At 33.0% G+C, this 17,327-nt stretch overlaps 2 protein-coding genes across 8 annotated transcripts in view; one reads left to right on the top strand and one right to left on the bottom strand.

Moving 5' to 3' along the window:
• The window catches only part of LOC119601214 (protein germ cell-less), a 28,579-nt gene extending 19,893 nt beyond the window's left edge, over positions 1–8,686 (top strand). For all 3 annotated transcript variants that reach the window (XM_037952008.1, XM_037952010.1, XM_037952009.1), the window contains exons 2-6: positions 2,398–2,659; positions 2,725–2,945; positions 4,608–5,415; positions 7,772–7,990; positions 8,142–8,686. In XM_037952008.1, the coding sequence (XP_037807936.1) occupies positions 2,517–2,659; positions 2,725–2,945; positions 4,608–5,415; positions 7,772–7,990; positions 8,142–8,577 (1,827 nt within the window). In that variant the 5' untranslated portion in view covers positions 2,398–2,516 and the 3' untranslated portion in view covers positions 8,578–8,686. The remainder of the gene's footprint in view (positions 1–2,397; positions 2,660–2,724; positions 2,946–4,607; positions 5,416–7,771; positions 7,991–8,141) is intronic.
• Positions 8,687–11,777: 3,091 nt separating this feature from the next.
• Positions 11,778–17,327, bottom strand: part of LOC119601207 (protein EFR3 homolog cmp44E) — a 37,649-nt gene continuing 32,099 nt past the window's right edge. For all 5 annotated transcript variants that reach the window (XM_037951994.1, XM_037951995.1, XM_037951997.1 and 2 more), the window contains 5 exons: positions 16,359–16,489; positions 15,422–16,285; positions 12,623–13,085; positions 12,400–12,558; positions 11,778–12,335 (listed from right to left, as the gene is read on the bottom strand). In XM_037951994.1, coding sequence (XP_037807922.1) covers positions 12,201–12,335; positions 12,400–12,558; positions 12,623–13,085; positions 15,422–16,285; positions 16,359–16,489 — 1,752 coding nt within the window. In that variant the 3' untranslated portion in view covers positions 11,778–12,200. The remainder of the gene's footprint in view (positions 12,336–12,399; positions 12,559–12,622; positions 13,086–15,421; positions 16,286–16,358; positions 16,490–17,327) is intronic.

The raw sequence follows: 17,327 nt of genomic DNA, 5'->3' as shown, positions 1-17,327 counted from the left end.
GTACTGATTTCTTTGCTCTTATAGTTTGACTCTTCCTTGTAGTCTATGGTTGTTGTTGTTGTAACAGGTTGACTGTAACTGGATGTTCTTCCCTGGGGAAAAAACTTCTGGTTGCTGAGTTTACAATCTTTGGCCGATTGAGAATCGGGTCGTTCCGGAGCGGAGATCCAATTGTGTGGGAACAGTAGTCTATGGTGGCTAATGATGCTGTGGGCACCATCATTAGTATTTCGGTATAATTGTCGGGGATAGTAGTAACAGCCTTTACAATTCCCTTAAACTGAACTAGAACTGAACTAGAGCTGAACTAGAATTAAACTAGAACTGTGCCCCGTTTCTGTAATTCTCGCATCGAGAAAATCTGTCGAAAAACTCATGATCATCTTGTGTAAAACAGGGTGAATACAAGAAATTTAAAAATTTCTTATTAAATTTTAATGAGTAGAGTTTAAAAATAATCTGAGTCACACTGTTAAAAACTGGAAGACTATTATATTTTAAGCTTTTTCTCGATTCGAGAAAATTACAGAAACGAGGTACTGAACTAGAACTGAACTAGAACTGAACTAGAACTGAACTAGAACTGAACTAGAACTGAACTAGAACTGAACTAGAACTGAACTAGAACTGAACTAGACTGAACTAGAACTGAACTAGAACTGAACTAGAACTGAACTAGAACTGAACTAGAACTGAACTAGAACTGAACTAGAACTGAACTAGAACTGAAACTAGAACTGAACTAGAACTGAACTAGAACTGAACTAGAACTGAACTAGAACTGAACTAGAACTGAACTGAACTAGAACTGAACTACAACTGAACTAGAACTGAACTAGAACTGAACTAGAACTAGAATTGAACTAGAACTGAACGAAATGAACTAGAACTGAACTAGAACTGAACTAGAACTGAACTAGAACTGAACTAGAACTGAACTAGAACTGAACTGAACTAGAACTGAACTAGAACTGAACTAGAACTGAACTAGAACTGAACTAGAACTGAACTAGAACTGAACTAGAACTGAACTAGAACTGAACTAGAACTGAACTAGAACTGAACTAGAACTGAACTAGAACTGAACTAGAACTGAACTAGAACTGAACTAGAACTGAACTAGAACTGAACTAGAACTGAACTAGAACTGAACTAGAACTGAACTAGAACTGAACTAGAACTGAACTAGAACTGAACTAGAACTGAACTAGAACTGAACTAGAACTGAACTAGAACTGAACTAGAACTGAACTAGAACTGAACTAGAACTGAACTAGAACTGAACTAGAACTGAACTAGAACTGAACTAGAACTGAACTAGAACTGAACTAGAACTGAACTAGAACTGAACTAGAACTGAACTAGAACTGAACTAGAACTGAACTAGAACTGAACTAGAACTGAACTAGAACTGAACTAGAACTGAACTAGAACTGAACTAGAACTGAACTAGAACTAGAACTGAACTAGAACTGAACTAGAACTGAACTAGAACTGAACTAGAACTGAACTAGAACTAGAACTGAACTAGAACTGAACTAGAACTGAACTAGAACTGAACTGAAACAGAAAATGTTCCTCTAAATTTGTATATTTTATTTATTTATTATTTATTTATCCATTTCTTTTTTTTACTTAGCAATTATTTGTTGTAAATGTAAAATGACATCATCTTCACAGATCAAGTATTATAATGATTATTACATACTAATTGCTTTGTCTGTGGGATTTCATTGAACAATAAAGAGTTCAGCATTTAGTATATTACTAGTGTATTCAATTGAATTAAGCAGAATATAACGAATATTTTAATTTACTTTCTCTCCCTTGGAATTAATAAATAAATTATTATAATATTGTCAAACATTAGCATCAAGTAGAGAGAGATTGGTAGTAGAAATTATATTTGTAATATCTATGTATATTATCGTCCCAAATTCTCAAAAAATTAATAGAAAGAAATAACAGTTTATTCTTCATTCATAGTTAATTTCTTGTAGAAAATAAAACCATTTTTTACCATTTATTTAAAATTCTGCATTGAAACAAAAAATACATTTAAAATATTTCGTTTTAATTACTTAATATTCCTTTGTTGATTTGTCTGATAATTTTATTTCCATATAGTATAGTTAATCTACTTTCTTTGTAAGCCTTTTGTTGTGATTTGTTGTTGTTGTTGTATTTGCATTTAAAGAAAATATATATTGTACTCTTGGTGATAAGATAAGAAACAAATATTCCTCCATATGACAAGAAACTCGCTTAAAAACTTTTAATAATCGTATAAGTACACACATGTTGTTTGTTTATATACAAATAAATATCTATTTTTAAAATTTGTATTATTTAACACACTCTTATAACTCTCTATTTTTCCACTTACTCTCTTTTTAGCTTAATAACTCACCAAAAAGAAGAGAAATTGTTTTGTTGTGATTAAAACTAAAAAAACGCGGGTTTAGCTAAAGCATTTAAACAACCTTACGACCAGTCTTTATAACAACTTGAAAAACATGGGTCAATTGGTTGTTAAATTGGCGCAGCCGGTAAATAATGTTGCCCATATATTGGGTGGTCGCCGCAAACGTAAGCGTAGTATAGATTCTTGCCATTCAAACAGTGAACAGAGCAACAATGAAACCCGGTCACCTAAAAAGTAAGTAGAGTTTTTCATTTTAATGAAATGTTTTTCAATTGATTTGCTTTTCCTTTTGTTTTTAGAAAAAAACTCTTAACTACCACTCAATACATCTATCAGGCCCTGTTTAAAGAACAGAAAAATTCCGATATTGCCATTATGGCTATGGGCAAAGTATGGAATCTGCACAAAGTCTATTTATCACAAAGTCCTTATTTTTATAGTATGTTTAATGGTTCGTGGAAGGAGTCATGTCAAGATTTTGTTCATATTAAAATTTTGGACGAAAGGATTACTTTGGAAGGTGAGTAAAAATTGTGTTTGTTATAAGGAAGAAAAATTCCTAAAAAAACAAAATGTTTCTTTTAAAAACTAGAACTAGAACTGAACTAGAACTGAATTAGAACTGAACTAGAACTGAACTATAACTGAACTATAACTGAACTAGAACTGAACTAGAACTGAACTAGAACTGAACTAGAACTGAACTAGAACTGAACTAGAACTGAACTAGAACTGAACTAGAACTGAACTAGAACTGAACTAGAACTGAACTAGAACTGAACTAGAACTGAACTAGAACTGAACTAGAACTGAACTAGAACTGAACTAGAACTGAACTAGAACTGAACTAGAACTGAACTAGAACTGAACTAAAACTGAACTAGAACTGAACTAGAACTGAACTAGAACTGAACTAGAACTGAACTAGAACTGAACTGGAACTGAACTAGAACTGAACTAGAACTGAACTAGAACTGACTAGAACTGAACTAGAACTGAACTAGAACTGAACTAGAACTGAACTAGAACTGAACTAGAACTGAACTAGAACTGAACTAGAAATGATGTAGAACTGAACTAGAACTGAACTAGAACTGAACTAGAACTGAACTAGAACTGAACTAGAACTGAACTAGAACTGAACTAGAACTGAACTAGAACTGAACTAGAACTGAACTAGAACTGAACTAGAACTGAACTAGAACTGAACTAGAATTGAACTAGAACTGAACTAGAACTGAACTAGAACTGAACTAGAACTGAACTAGAACTGAACTAGAACTGAACTAGAACTGAACTAGAACTGAACTAGAACTGAACTAGAACTGAACTAGAACTAACTAGAACTGAACTAGAACTGAACTAGAACTGAACTAGAACTGAACTAGAACTGAACTAGAACTGAACTAGAACTGAACTAGAACTGAACTAGAACTGAACTAGAACTGAACTAGAACTGAACTAGAACTGAACTAGAACTGAACTAGAACTGAACTTGAACTGAACTTGAACTGAACAAGAACTGAACTAGAACTGAACTAGAACTGAACTAGAACTGAACTAGAACTGAACTAGAACTGAACTAGAACTGAACTAGAACTGAACTAGAACTGAACTAGAACTGAACTAGAACTGAACTAGAACTGAACTAGAACTGAACTAGAACTGAACTAGAACTGAACTAGAACTGAACTAGAACTGAACTAGAACTGAACTAGAACTGAACTAGAACTGAACTAGAACTGAACTAGAACTGAACTAGAACTGAACTAGAACTGAACTAGAACTGAACTAGAACTGAACTAGAACTGAACTAGAACTGAACTAGAACTGAACTAGAACTGAACGTGAACTGAACTAGAACTGAACTAGAACTGAACTAGAACTGAACTAGAACTGAACTAGAACTGAACTAGAACTGAACTAGAACTGAAGTAGAACTGAACTAGAACTGAACTAGAACTGAACTAGAACTGAACTAGAACTGAACTAGAACTGAACTAGAACTGAACTACAACTGAACTAGAACTGAACTAGAACTGAACTAGAACTGAATCAGAACTGAATCAGAACTGAACTAGAACTGAACTAGTACTGTACTTTAAAAAATGTTACTAATTTTTAACCATTTTTAAAAGTTAAAAAATAATTTATATTTTATTCCTTCCAATTTCTCTCCCAGCTTTGGATGCCGTCTTCGGATCCATGTATTCCGATGAAATCGAAATCGATCCAAAGGGTGTTATATCCGTACTAGCCACTGCAACTTTATTCCATTTAGATGGCATTATCGATAAGTGTGCTGAGGTAATGATTGAAACCATAAACGCTGAAACTGCTATAAATTACTATGAAGCTGCCTGTCAATATGGCTGTCAAAATGTTAAGAAATCCACATTTGCCTGGTTGGAAACCAACCTCTTATGCATTTATACAAAATATCCAAATTTGTTAAGACAAATTAGTATAGAACTAATGACTGCTCTAATAACTAGTCCGGATCTTTATGTGATGCAAACAGAATTCTCACTATATACACTATTACGCACATGGATTTATTTGCGTTTAAATCCAAATTATGATCCCGAAAATCCCCAACATCAACAGGAGTTACAATTGCAATATCAACAACAGCAGCAACAAATAGAAGCTAATAACGCAACATTAGCTTTATCCTCTACCGCTGCATCATCATCCTCATCATCTTCAAACTCTAATACTCCAGCAGAGAGTAATACACCCTCTACTGCTACAGATATTATACAGCAATATTTTACTAATCGCCGCGAGAAACGTTCATTTCTATCAACGCCCGAGGGGCAGCAATATTTGAAACCTTTTCTGGCTTTACGCACACAATACTTAACCAATCATCATATGGATTTGAAAATTGTACTTAATGACAATATTATACCCAAAGAATGGCTGCATCATCATGTTCTAAGTCATTGGAATTCCATACTTAAAGTGGATCATTTGCCAGAAGAGGGGTGAGTATTTAGCAAGAGTTTTTTTGTTTTTGCAACAAGTTTAAAAACATCATCAAATTTGTTTCATGATTCATGAAACTTTATTTAAAGTAGAAGAGTTAATTCAATGACAACCAAAGATATAAGATCTTTAATTTGAAGTACAATTAATTGATGTACAATTTTCTTTATTTAGAATTTACTGATTTGATTTTATTTACAGCATTTTAGTTGTAGCCAAGTTGTGTTCTAATTTTTATTTTAATGTTTTGTTAATTGAATTTCTCTTTTTTATGTTTTGTAGAATTTATTAATAAATCTTTATTATTTTATTTGTTTATTAAATTGTTTTTAGTTGTTATTATTTCTTAGGATATTTTACATGATTATACAAGAGTGAGTGAGAACTGTTAAATCTTAAAGATAAATAATTCAAAATGCGAAACTTAATTTCCAAACATATTCGCCTTTTCATCTAGAATAGAATCTTGTAATTTCTGTTTGCGGTATGAAACCACTTTCAGATTTTAAAGCGGAAATGAATTGTGTAATTATTGTGGTTTCTTAGGTTAGGTTAAGATAGAGAGATATTAAATAAAAAGAAAGAAGATAATGAGAGAGGTTTGGAACAAGACAGAGGTCCAAAGGACTCGGCCTAGTTTTCTGAGTTCACGAAATAGTAGAAATATGAGTGTAGATCGGAATTATCACTATATCGAAAAACCAGATTATTGTCCTAATAAAACTTGACAGGAGAGCAGATTTACTTAAATGCAACAAACTATACGGTTTGTACTCAATAGGGAAACACATAATAGAGAGTCTAATAGCGAATACTTACTAAAAACTCTCCCCAGTAGCGTATGATGGCGTCTGTTTTTCCCTATGGGGCCGCTGCCAGCTTTTGGGTCTGTCGAGTGATTTTCCCTCTCATAATCGAGAGAGTAACTCGATAGCACAGGTTCGTTATTATTGACCTCTTCGACTTAGGTATTTTTCATACCCACTAACGTTTGTTTGCCACATATTGGGCGGCTAGGTATTCTGCTCTTAACCCCATTGTTGAGGCCAAAGGTGGCAATAAGTCAAAATCCCCGAAAATAATGACTGCTGGAAATATACGGTCGGGTGTCAAATCATTTCCTAAGACTATTCCGCGTCGGTGTTTTCAGATCCAAACTAATCTGCGCTAGTGTCTAGTGACCAAGAGATGCTAGCGGGAAGGATTCGGGAAATCCAAGAAAGCACCCCCTATGAAAGGCTGCCGAAACATATTGTTTCGGAACTCCATCCAAAAGACCGATTTTTTCAAAACTTGCCCATAGTATCTTAAACACTTCGCATTCCATTTAACTATTCCTGGATTGGCTGATAGTGTGACGAAATCTATATATGGTTTGGTTTTACACAACAGTCTCTTCTAATTTGGTATTGTATATAATCCTGTCTTGCAATTTCATACGCTATCTCTTTGCCCTGTACATTGCAGTGTCACGGAATCTATCAGAGATCATTCTAGTGTTTTTTTCCACTATACCTAATTAGGGATACGTTCAAAGGTCATGCAAGTTCGTCCGGCACCTACTTGCAATGTACACTAAGGTACAGGAGAGTGTCATAAGTTCACTGAGAGCTTTTCTACATTCTACGAGGAAGACAAGAATGGCATATCAATGACCTGAGTGCAGCCTAAAAGTTCTGCTTTAAAGACACTGCGATCGTCTAAGAAGCAGTTTGAAGCAGTCTTTTTATATCCATGTTAACATTATAAACAACGGCAGCCGCACCAGTGCTCAATTTGCATCCACCTATAAATTCTGCATACCTTCCACAAACAGTTTATCGGACCCAATCCAATCTTCTTTATGTTACTTCTAAGTCAAAAGTCGTAATCAGTTGAAGTCTCATAGAGTCTTAGTATGGCATTGGCTGACACACTTGCTATATACGGCTCAATAGGGGACATATGGTACACCTCTTATAGCACTTATGATGACAGGAGTGTCTTACCTTTGAGCTTTAATGAGTAGCAATAACAGGGAATGGAAAATATTCATCTAATTATGGTTTAACATTGTTTTCGACCTCGTGGAGTCTTATCACGAATAGAACGTTTACTAGTGATGTACAATTTTTCGCAAGTGAATCCGTAATGTTATTAGAAGGTATCTATTGATATCCGACAACTTTCATCAAAAAGCGAAATTCGATCCAAGATAAAAAAGTCTATTTATCTTTTGTATAAAGTTTAGAAATGTTAAAATTAATTTTTAGTTGCTACAGGACCCTGTAGGGGAATGAATGAGATTTGTGTAACATTTGTTCGTCAATTTTTTTACGTTTTTCTTAATATTTACATGATTGTATATCTTTTCAGACCCCAAAATCTCGAAGCCGATGTTTTCTATGAAAATTGTATGCGCTGTGGTCGTATACTCTTGGAGCCGGGCTATCAGAAGTGGCGTTGGACTGGTTTTAATTTTGGTTTAGATCTTATACTAATAGCCGATTCTAGAGTACTTAGTATACGAAGACATCATCGTAATGAACACGAACGTTTGTTGAGTTTACAAACAAAGAGACAGTTTATGATAAGGTAATGAAATTCACAATTGGAAATAAAACTAAAGCATACTTTTAGGCTGAAATAAAATGTTTAATTAAGATAAAATTTTTTAATCAATTTACTTACAATTTTTGAAGAAATTTTCTAACAAATATAAACCATTTTACTTGTTATCTTGCAGAGCTTCCGTTACCTCTATCAACTCTCAAAGGCAACCGACATTTACTCAAAAATCTGATATAACCTCCTTGTGTTTGGAGAAAAATGAAGAAGTTACTTTAATGGTTATGGATGCCAAATTAGTGCATCCTTTATTGATCTCTGTAAATATATTGGTGGTACCACCAACACCCCAGACTTTTAAGCAAAACTTAATATGTGATGAATTTGCCAATGCCTCAGTGCCTATATCGGAAATTGGTGCAAATTGTGAACGTGCCACAACGCCCACCAACGTCAACGATGAGTCGGCTGTTTGTGTTGTGCCACCTTCGCCTCCAAATGCTTTACTAATGCCACCTCAAGCTACACACCGTTCATCCTCAACAACTTCAACAGTATCTAGCACTTCGTCTACGGCTTCGTTTTCCTCTTCTTCTTCAGCAGACTTTTTGTAGAGTTTGTAAATTTCCGAGAGGAGACTTAAATTAAATAATGGTGCTGTGTGATAATAAAACCGCCATAAGTGTTTAAATGCACTCTCGTTATTTTATTGTGAAAAAAAAACAAAAGAAAATATTTGGGGGATTGATTCCAAATTTGTTATTTATTTTTTCATAATTTTTTTTAAATATTTCTACTTTTACTTTTGTAAATATTAGTCTTACAATTTGTTATACTTAATTACTGCAAATTTGTTTTTGCTTTCGTTTTTTTTCCTAAACGCCTTTTTTACACAATTAAATGGTGTGTAAAAATGGTATTGCTATTATGGAAATCTTTTCGTTTCTATATTTGCAAATGAAGTTTAAACAAATTAAATGTAAATTTAGTTATTAAGTTTTTTGTATTTTTTATATTCTTATATATAAAACGTTGTTCTATTCCAAACTAAATAATGAAATTTATAATATATTTTTTTTTGTAAAAAAGAACTAACACTTACAATCTTGGAAATACGTAGTATATATCTTCTAACATATATTTTACTGAATTGATATCTGTGAAATTTTCGAATAAAATTAATTTGTTATTTTCTAACAAATATCTTTTTAAAATTAAAGAAAATAGAAGTTGTTTTATTAATTTAAAAATATTACAATAACAAACTAAAATTTCAATATCCTATACGGTGCCAAATCACAATAAATATTTCAAGACCACAGTTACGGAAGAGAATTGTATTTGTTATTGGCCTTTTGCTTTTGAGCTTAATGCCAAAAGATTCTCTGAAAAGACTTCTGCAGTTGACGTCGAGACGTAAAGAAAGAGAAGAATGTCGCCATATTTCTGTGTCAATTCACGGCCTTATAGTATTACAGGTTTACCACGTTAGAGAGACATTTCTGCACGACTTATTTAACCGACTAACTATAGACTAGACGATAGACTAGACTATTGACTAGACTATAGACTGGATTATAGACTAGACTAAAGACTAGACTATATACTATACTATAAACCAAACTAAAAGCTAGACTATAGACCAAACTATATACTGGAGTAGACCATAGACTGGACTATAGACTATACTATAAACCAAACTATAAGCTAGACTGTAGACCAAACTATATACTAGACTGTAGACTAAACTATAGACTAGACTTTAGACTAGACTATAGACTGGACTATTGACTACACTAGGCATATAGACTAGACTACAGACTAGACTATAGACTATACTATAGACTAGACTCTAGATCAGACTATAGACTAGACTATAGACTAGACTATAGATTAGACTATTGACTAGACTATAGACTAGACTATAGACTAGACTATAGACTAGACTATAGACTAGACTATAGAATAGACTATAGACTAGACTATAGACTTGACTATAGACTAGACTATAGAATAGACTATAGAATAGACTATAGAATAGACTATAGAATATACTATAGAATAGACTATAGACTAGACTTTAGAATAAACTATAGACTAGACTTTAGAATAGACTATAGACTAGACTATAGACTAGACTATAGACTAGACTATAGACTAGACTATAGACTAGACTATAGACTAGACTATAGACTAGACTATAGACTAGACTATAGACTAGACTATAGAATAGACTATAGAATAGACTATAGACTAGACTATAGACTAGACTATGGAATAGACTATAGACTAGACTATAGAATAGACTATAGACTAGACTATAGACTAGACTATAGACTAGACTTTAGACTAGACTATGACTAAACTATAGACTAGACTATAGACTAGACTATAGACTAGACTATAGACTAGTCTACTATAAACAAGACTAGAAACTAGGATAGAAAATAAACTATAGACTAAACTAGATTATAGACTAGACTATAGACTAAACTATAAACTAGACTCGATTATATACTAGTCTATAGACAAGACTATGGAGTAGACTATGGACTAGACTGTAGACTAGATTATTGACTGGACTATAGAATAGACCATAGACTAGACTATAGACTAGACTGTAGACTAGACTATAGACTAGACTATAGACTAGACTATGGACTAGACTATGGACTATACTATAGACTAGACTATAAACCAAAATATAACTTAGACTATAGAATAGATCATAGATTCGATTCTTGACTAAACTATAGAAATTACTATAGACTAGACTAAAGTCTAGACTATAGACTAGACTATAGATTAGACTATATACTAGGCTATAGATTAGACTATAGAATATAATATAGACTTGTCTATAGACTAGACTATACAAAACTATATACTAATTTAGTATTATATATATATAGTTTAGTATTACTAAACTATAGACTAGACTATAGACTAGACCATAGACTAGACTAAAGACTAGACTATAGAATAGACTATAGACTAGGCTATAGACTAGACTATAGAATAGACTATAGACTAGGCTATAGACTAGACTATAGACTAGACTATAGACTAGACTATAGACTATACTATAGACTAGACTATAGACTAGACTATAGACTAGATTATAGACTAGACTATAGACTAGACTATAGACTAGACTATAGACTAGACTATAGACTAGACTATAGACTAGACTATAGACTAGACTATAGACTAGACTTTATACTAGACTATAGACTAAACTACAGACTAAACTATAAACTAGACTAGAAACTAGGATAGAAAATAAACTATAGACTAAACTAGATTATAGACTAGACTATATACTAAACTATAAACTAGACTCGATTATATACTAGTCTATAGACTAGACTATGGACTAGACTATAGACTATACTATAGACTGGACTATAGACTAGATTATAGACTGGACTATAGAATAGACTATAGACTAGACTGTAGACTAGACTATAGAATAGACTATATACTGTAGACTAGACTATAGACTAGACTACTGACTAGACTTTAGACTAGACTATAGACTAGACTTTAGACTAGACTATAGACTAGACTATAGACTAAACTATAGACTAGACTATAGACTAGACTATGGACTAGATTATAGACTAGACTATAGACTAGACTATGGACTATACTCTAGACTAGACTATAAACCAAAATATAACTTAGACTATAGAATAGATCATAGATTCGATTCTTGACTAAACTATAGGCATTACTATAGACTTGACCTTACGTTTAACAAAATGTTTAATTTCTTCTTTTGCAAATGAAACCAGGTTTTCTTTTGGTTTTTGAGGGTTGTTTTTTATTAAATAAATTACCAAAAACAGTTTAAGTTTTTAAATAAACAAGAAACCAAAAAAAAAACATTTAAAATAAATAGTAGTTAAAAAACACCTTAATACCTTTTGTTTAAATACAATTAAAAGGACAAAAAATGTGTATAAAAACATAAAACAACAATTAACATTAAATTTATAAAAAAATAGTACATAGAAAAATATCTAAATACATATTTGCGCCTTAAAATAGAAAATAAACAAGAAGAAAACAACGAAAAAAGTGGAAAAAAGTTACAATATCTTTATAGTATATTTAATATAATAGAAAAATTAAATAACAATTTGATTGTTATTTTCAAAAAGGGGGATAAGTTAAGTTTTAGTAACAAGCCAATTTTCATATAATAACTACATATTTAAAATAAATTCATAATTTAATAATAAAATAATTCTGGGAAGTTGGTTTCATAAATGGGTTTTTCGTTATTGGTTGAAGTATTTTGGGTAGTTTTGTTATCGATGGCTAATGAATTGAATAGATCGTTTAAGCGATTCTGTATGACATCGTGCTAAAAGAAAGAACAATTTTAATCAAATTGCTTTTGAAACAGATTAAAAATTTAAGAATTGTACCTTGGGTTCAGTGCGTTTCATAAGATCTTCAAAATCGCTTTCACGGAAAGTGCGCACAATTTGCATTTGTTTTTCCTGCTGCTCACGTTTAACCGATTCCGAGGGTTCAGCCAAATAACGTTTCATAGCATCAACGGTATATTCAGGAGCCAAAGTTTTCTGCACAAAAAAATCAAAATAAGTTATTTTACAGGTCTTAACATCCCAACTGCAAAACTCTTACCTTCGATACTCCTGGTGAACTACTAATACTGTCGGCATCTGCATTATAGGCTGTCAAATCGGCTGAACTATTTCTTTGTGTCATATTACTACTAACTGTCTCAACCCAAGAGTGTCTGTGGCCCGGATTATCCGATTGATTGAGAGCATATGGTAGTCCAGTTTGTAAACGATTGAAATCCATACCAGCATTTTGTAAACACTCCGCCAATGCCATTTTATCAATGGCCAATTGTGGTACATTCAAATTATATTTACTGCTCGATTTCTTGGGTTCTAATAGCGGTGGTAAGAAGTATGGTGCATCATGTTTACGATCTTCTATGATTTTCTGTGCATATTCGAGTAGATTATTGATGCCGGTAACGCGAGCTGTTAGCGTTAGTAGAGCAATGGAAATGGAGTATAGTGAACACTTGTGTATGTCACTCAAATTTTCGGTGGTTACAGCAACTTGTTGTATACTGGAAGGAAAGAAAGAGGGAGAGAAACATGTAGTTTTGGATTAGTATTTGAAATTATTGAATATTTAGTCAGAACGGGAAACTGTCAGATAAAAATGTTTTGGAACTGATGGCATCACTATTTTAAACGTGGATATAATGTATCCATGTCGGAAGATGAGGAAGAAGAGCTATATTTGACCACTTCTTACGTCACTGTCTCGTATTAGAAGATATTCGCTGTTAAATCTTGAGGCAACAATTAACAACTAACTAACTAACTAACTAACTAACTAACTAACTAACTAACTAACTACTAACTAACTACTAACTAACTAACTAACTAACTAACTAACTAACTAACTAACTAACTAACTAACTAACTAACTAACTAACTAACTAACTAACTAACTAACTAACTAACTAACTAACTAACTAACTAACTAACTACTAACTAACTAACTAACTAACTAACTAACTAACTAACTAACTAACTAACTAACTAACTAACTAACTAACTAACTAACTAACTAACTAACTAACTAACTAACTAACTAACTAACTACTAACTAACTAACTAACTAACTAACTAACTAACTAACTAACTAACTAACTAACTAACTAACTAACTAACTAACTAACTAACTAACTAACTAACTAACTAACTAACTAACTAACTAACTAACTAACTAACTAACTAACTAACTAACTACTAACTAACTAACTAACTAACTAACTAACTAACTAACTAACTAACTAACTAACTAACTAACTAACTAACTAACTAACTAACTAACTAACTAACTAACTAACTAACTAACTAACTAACTAACTACTAACTAACTAACTAACTAACTAACTAACTAACTAACTAACTAACTAACTAACTAACTAACTAACTAACTAACTACTAACTAACTAACTAACTAACTAACTAACTAACTAACTAACTAACTAACTAACTAACTAACTAACTAACTAACTAACTAACTACTACTAACTAACTACTAACTAACTAACTAACTAACTAACTAACTAACTAACTAACTAACTAACTAACTAACTACTTGGGGACGGCACGGTCTATGCGGGACCAGTAGATGTTAAGCCTGTTGCTCCATCTCGATCTCAATTGTGCCAGAGCAACTCTTGTTTTCCGCGGCAATACTCTGTGGGCGACCTCTATGAATGTCGTTCAAAGCTGCTGTATAAGACTGTGTGACATCCCAGGAGGAACTGTTAAGTCAGCATGACATTATGTTCCTTAACTGGGAGGACCTTCGTTTCCTCGTATAGGTGGTGCTCCGAGGTAATTTGCATGCAGCCCCTTACAGTCCGTAGGGAAGTATTTTTGGAAGCTTTGAATATTTCTCCACTAGGTATCACTCAACGAAGGAGACCACACTGGAGCAGCATAATTGACCACTGACCGGCCAATTGTTTTATAGGTAGCCAACAAGTTTTCTTTCTCCATTCCCCAAGTGCTGCCGGATAGCGCTTTGAGGACCTTGTTTCTACTTCGCAAGCTGTGCGTAATTGCAGTGGCATGAGCTGAGAGGTAAACAGGCAGTCAAAGGTAACCCACAAAATCTTTGGGTGGTTCACAGTTGGCATTTGGATTCCATCGACTACGACGTCTAAATTCATGTTTACAACAACAACTTATTCCTGGTTCTTCTAAACCGCTGTTCAGCCTATCTTTAACAACTCATCAAGTATCTCAGTATTTTCACAAATTTAAACCCTAACAACCCATGGTTAAGACCGTCTGAGGCAGCACAAGTCGACCACTAAGAAAATTTTAATATATTTTCACGCAAGAGCTTCCAAAAATGGCGAAGTTGTTACAACAATGCAACAATGTTTATGTTCAAAATATTATAAAGGGCTTGTCATCTCGTTTCCTGTTCGTTTCCTATAACAACGTGATGGTCGGAGAATAAGAGAAGCTAAATCCGAACCTCAGTGAACGGTAAGTCGGTTGGTTATCGTGGAAGTTTACTACGCGCGCACAATCAAGTACTGTCGAAGGGACTTCGGTTTGAGTTGGGTGATAAATACACTATTTGTATGATGCTATGATGGTTTATAGAAGGATAGGGGTTAAATTTAAGTGTAATGTACACAGAACACGATCCGAAGGGGGAAGGTCTAAATTCAAGACTTTGAACACAATTAGTTATGTTATGTCGTCATTATACAGATAAGGAGATAAGCTGGATCAAAGCCTAATAAGGCAAGAACTCGATTAGAAAAAGCTGGAATTGTTCGTCAACGAAAGTTTACAAACGATTTGATATTCAGGTCTATAATGTCAAATAAAATAAACATCTATAATGGGTCTCCAAAAAACTTACCCCAAAATGAATAACAAAAACTCTTGCACCGTTTCACCACACGCCATTTCGACAATAAGTAAAGCTGCCGTATTATAACTAGACGATAACGAATCCACTTTATCCGACAAAGCCATGCTGTCGATTAAGGCCTGCATAATATTAGCACCATATTTATGAGTAAAAATAATATCCGAACGTGAGGGAGGCTCCTGTGACAGGGCAGCATAAGGTTTAATGCTAGCCACACTTAATACTTTTTCATTTTGATGACGATCCAAAAGAGCCTGGAATATTTGCATAACAATAATGCGGGTGGGATCATGAGGATTGCGAGCCATTTTCAGTAAAGGTTGTAGAAAACTGGCAGGGAAGGCTTTTTCAAAGGAAACCGTGCTATATTGAGTACCAACTTTAAGTAGAGATTTCAACAAAATATTCTGTAACATTTGATCGCCTTTGCTTTTCTTGGAAAGATCCGGCACGGTATTCATAATAAAAAGCATAATTTCAATTTTCTGATAATCCGGATGATGATTAGCAAATTCACCCAAAGCATTGATAAGAGCCTCTTGATACTGCGATTCTTCCGGGGTAATTTCAGAGGTATTGCTGACACTGGTGCGAAGATGAGTAAGTAAATTATTGATAATATCAAGGGCGGAGGGACCAACACTTTCACCAGCAGCAATGGCTATAATCTTAGAGAGTACCACCGCCAAAGAAGTGCGAGTTTTAGGAGAAGATTTGAAATTATTATCTAAATGTTGCATGAGAGTTTCGACCACAGTATAAGAATACTGAGGCTGTATAGAAATCATAACTATACGGAAAGTATGTATGGCAAAGGTATTGGGCACCCATAGTTCATGACGATCCAAGTGTCTGAAAAGATAAAAACGAAAAAGTGGAAGATTAGAAGAAGGATTTTGGTGGAAAATTTAAAGTTAACACTTACGTTAATAGGGGTTTCAAAACACTTCTTATGTGACCAAAAGAAGCACGACCCACCAGCTCACGTAGAACTTCTTCAGCCAAAACAGGTGGAGTTACTGTGGTGGCATCTTCCACAGGTGTTAAATCGCCCGACTACAGAGTAAGTTAAGGATATGTTAGTTTTAAAGTGAACTCTTTGGGAAAATTAACAATTTTTTTGAAACACCAATTAGTTCTTTATAAATTTATCAATTGTATTTTAACTTTTTGTAAACTAATTAAACTAAATAAGGTAAATGCACCTAATGTCGGCATCACCCAGTAGTCGGCATCTTTTCAATAACAATGTAAATAAATAAGAAAAGCTGTACAAATTTATTAAGGTTTGATCTATATTTCATAGAAAATATAGTCTTTTTGCTTTATAAAATGAGTAAATTTAAGTAGGATTACTAATTTCCTCTATATTTGACGTTATTTAGTGACAGCTTTGCAGCATTTGTAGTACTGTCAGTTTTCTTAAAAAAAATTTAGTTTTAGTGCCACCTTAAACAAGTGAATATTTATATGAAATTAAATGATTTATTTGACAAAAATTGATTTAAATGAAAGAAAACAGTTGAAATATTCAATTTAAAGTGAAAAAGTTAGTTAAAAATATATTTTTTTGTAATTTTAATCGCTGCCGCCATTAGGAACACAATTTTTTATGAATTCTTATTGTCGGCATAGGGGTGCCGACTACTGGGTATTAAGTTCGATCATACGTATTCTATAGTCGGCACTCTAAAATTTATTATTTCTCTATAGAAAAATTGGGTATATTACTATGAAAAATTTCTATATAACAATTTTCTCTTCAAAAATTATACGTATAACAGTTATTTTTGTAAAAAAATTTATGTATAACTCTTTTCTCTATAAAAATTTATGTATATTACTCTATAGAAAATTGATTGTACAACATTTGTTTCTATAGAGAATTATGTGT

Source organism: Lucilia sericata, unplaced genomic scaffold (assembly GCF_015586225.1).
Source record: "Lucilia sericata isolate MDLA Ls3-8-SP2 unplaced genomic scaffold, ASM1558622v1 Contig000151F_arrow, whole genome shotgun sequence".
In the NCBI taxonomy this organism is placed as follows: Eukaryota; Metazoa; Arthropoda; class Insecta; order Diptera; family Calliphoridae; genus Lucilia; species Lucilia sericata.
The sequence above is the reverse complement of the archived record's forward strand: the minus strand, read 5'-3'. Positions and strand labels throughout refer to the sequence as shown.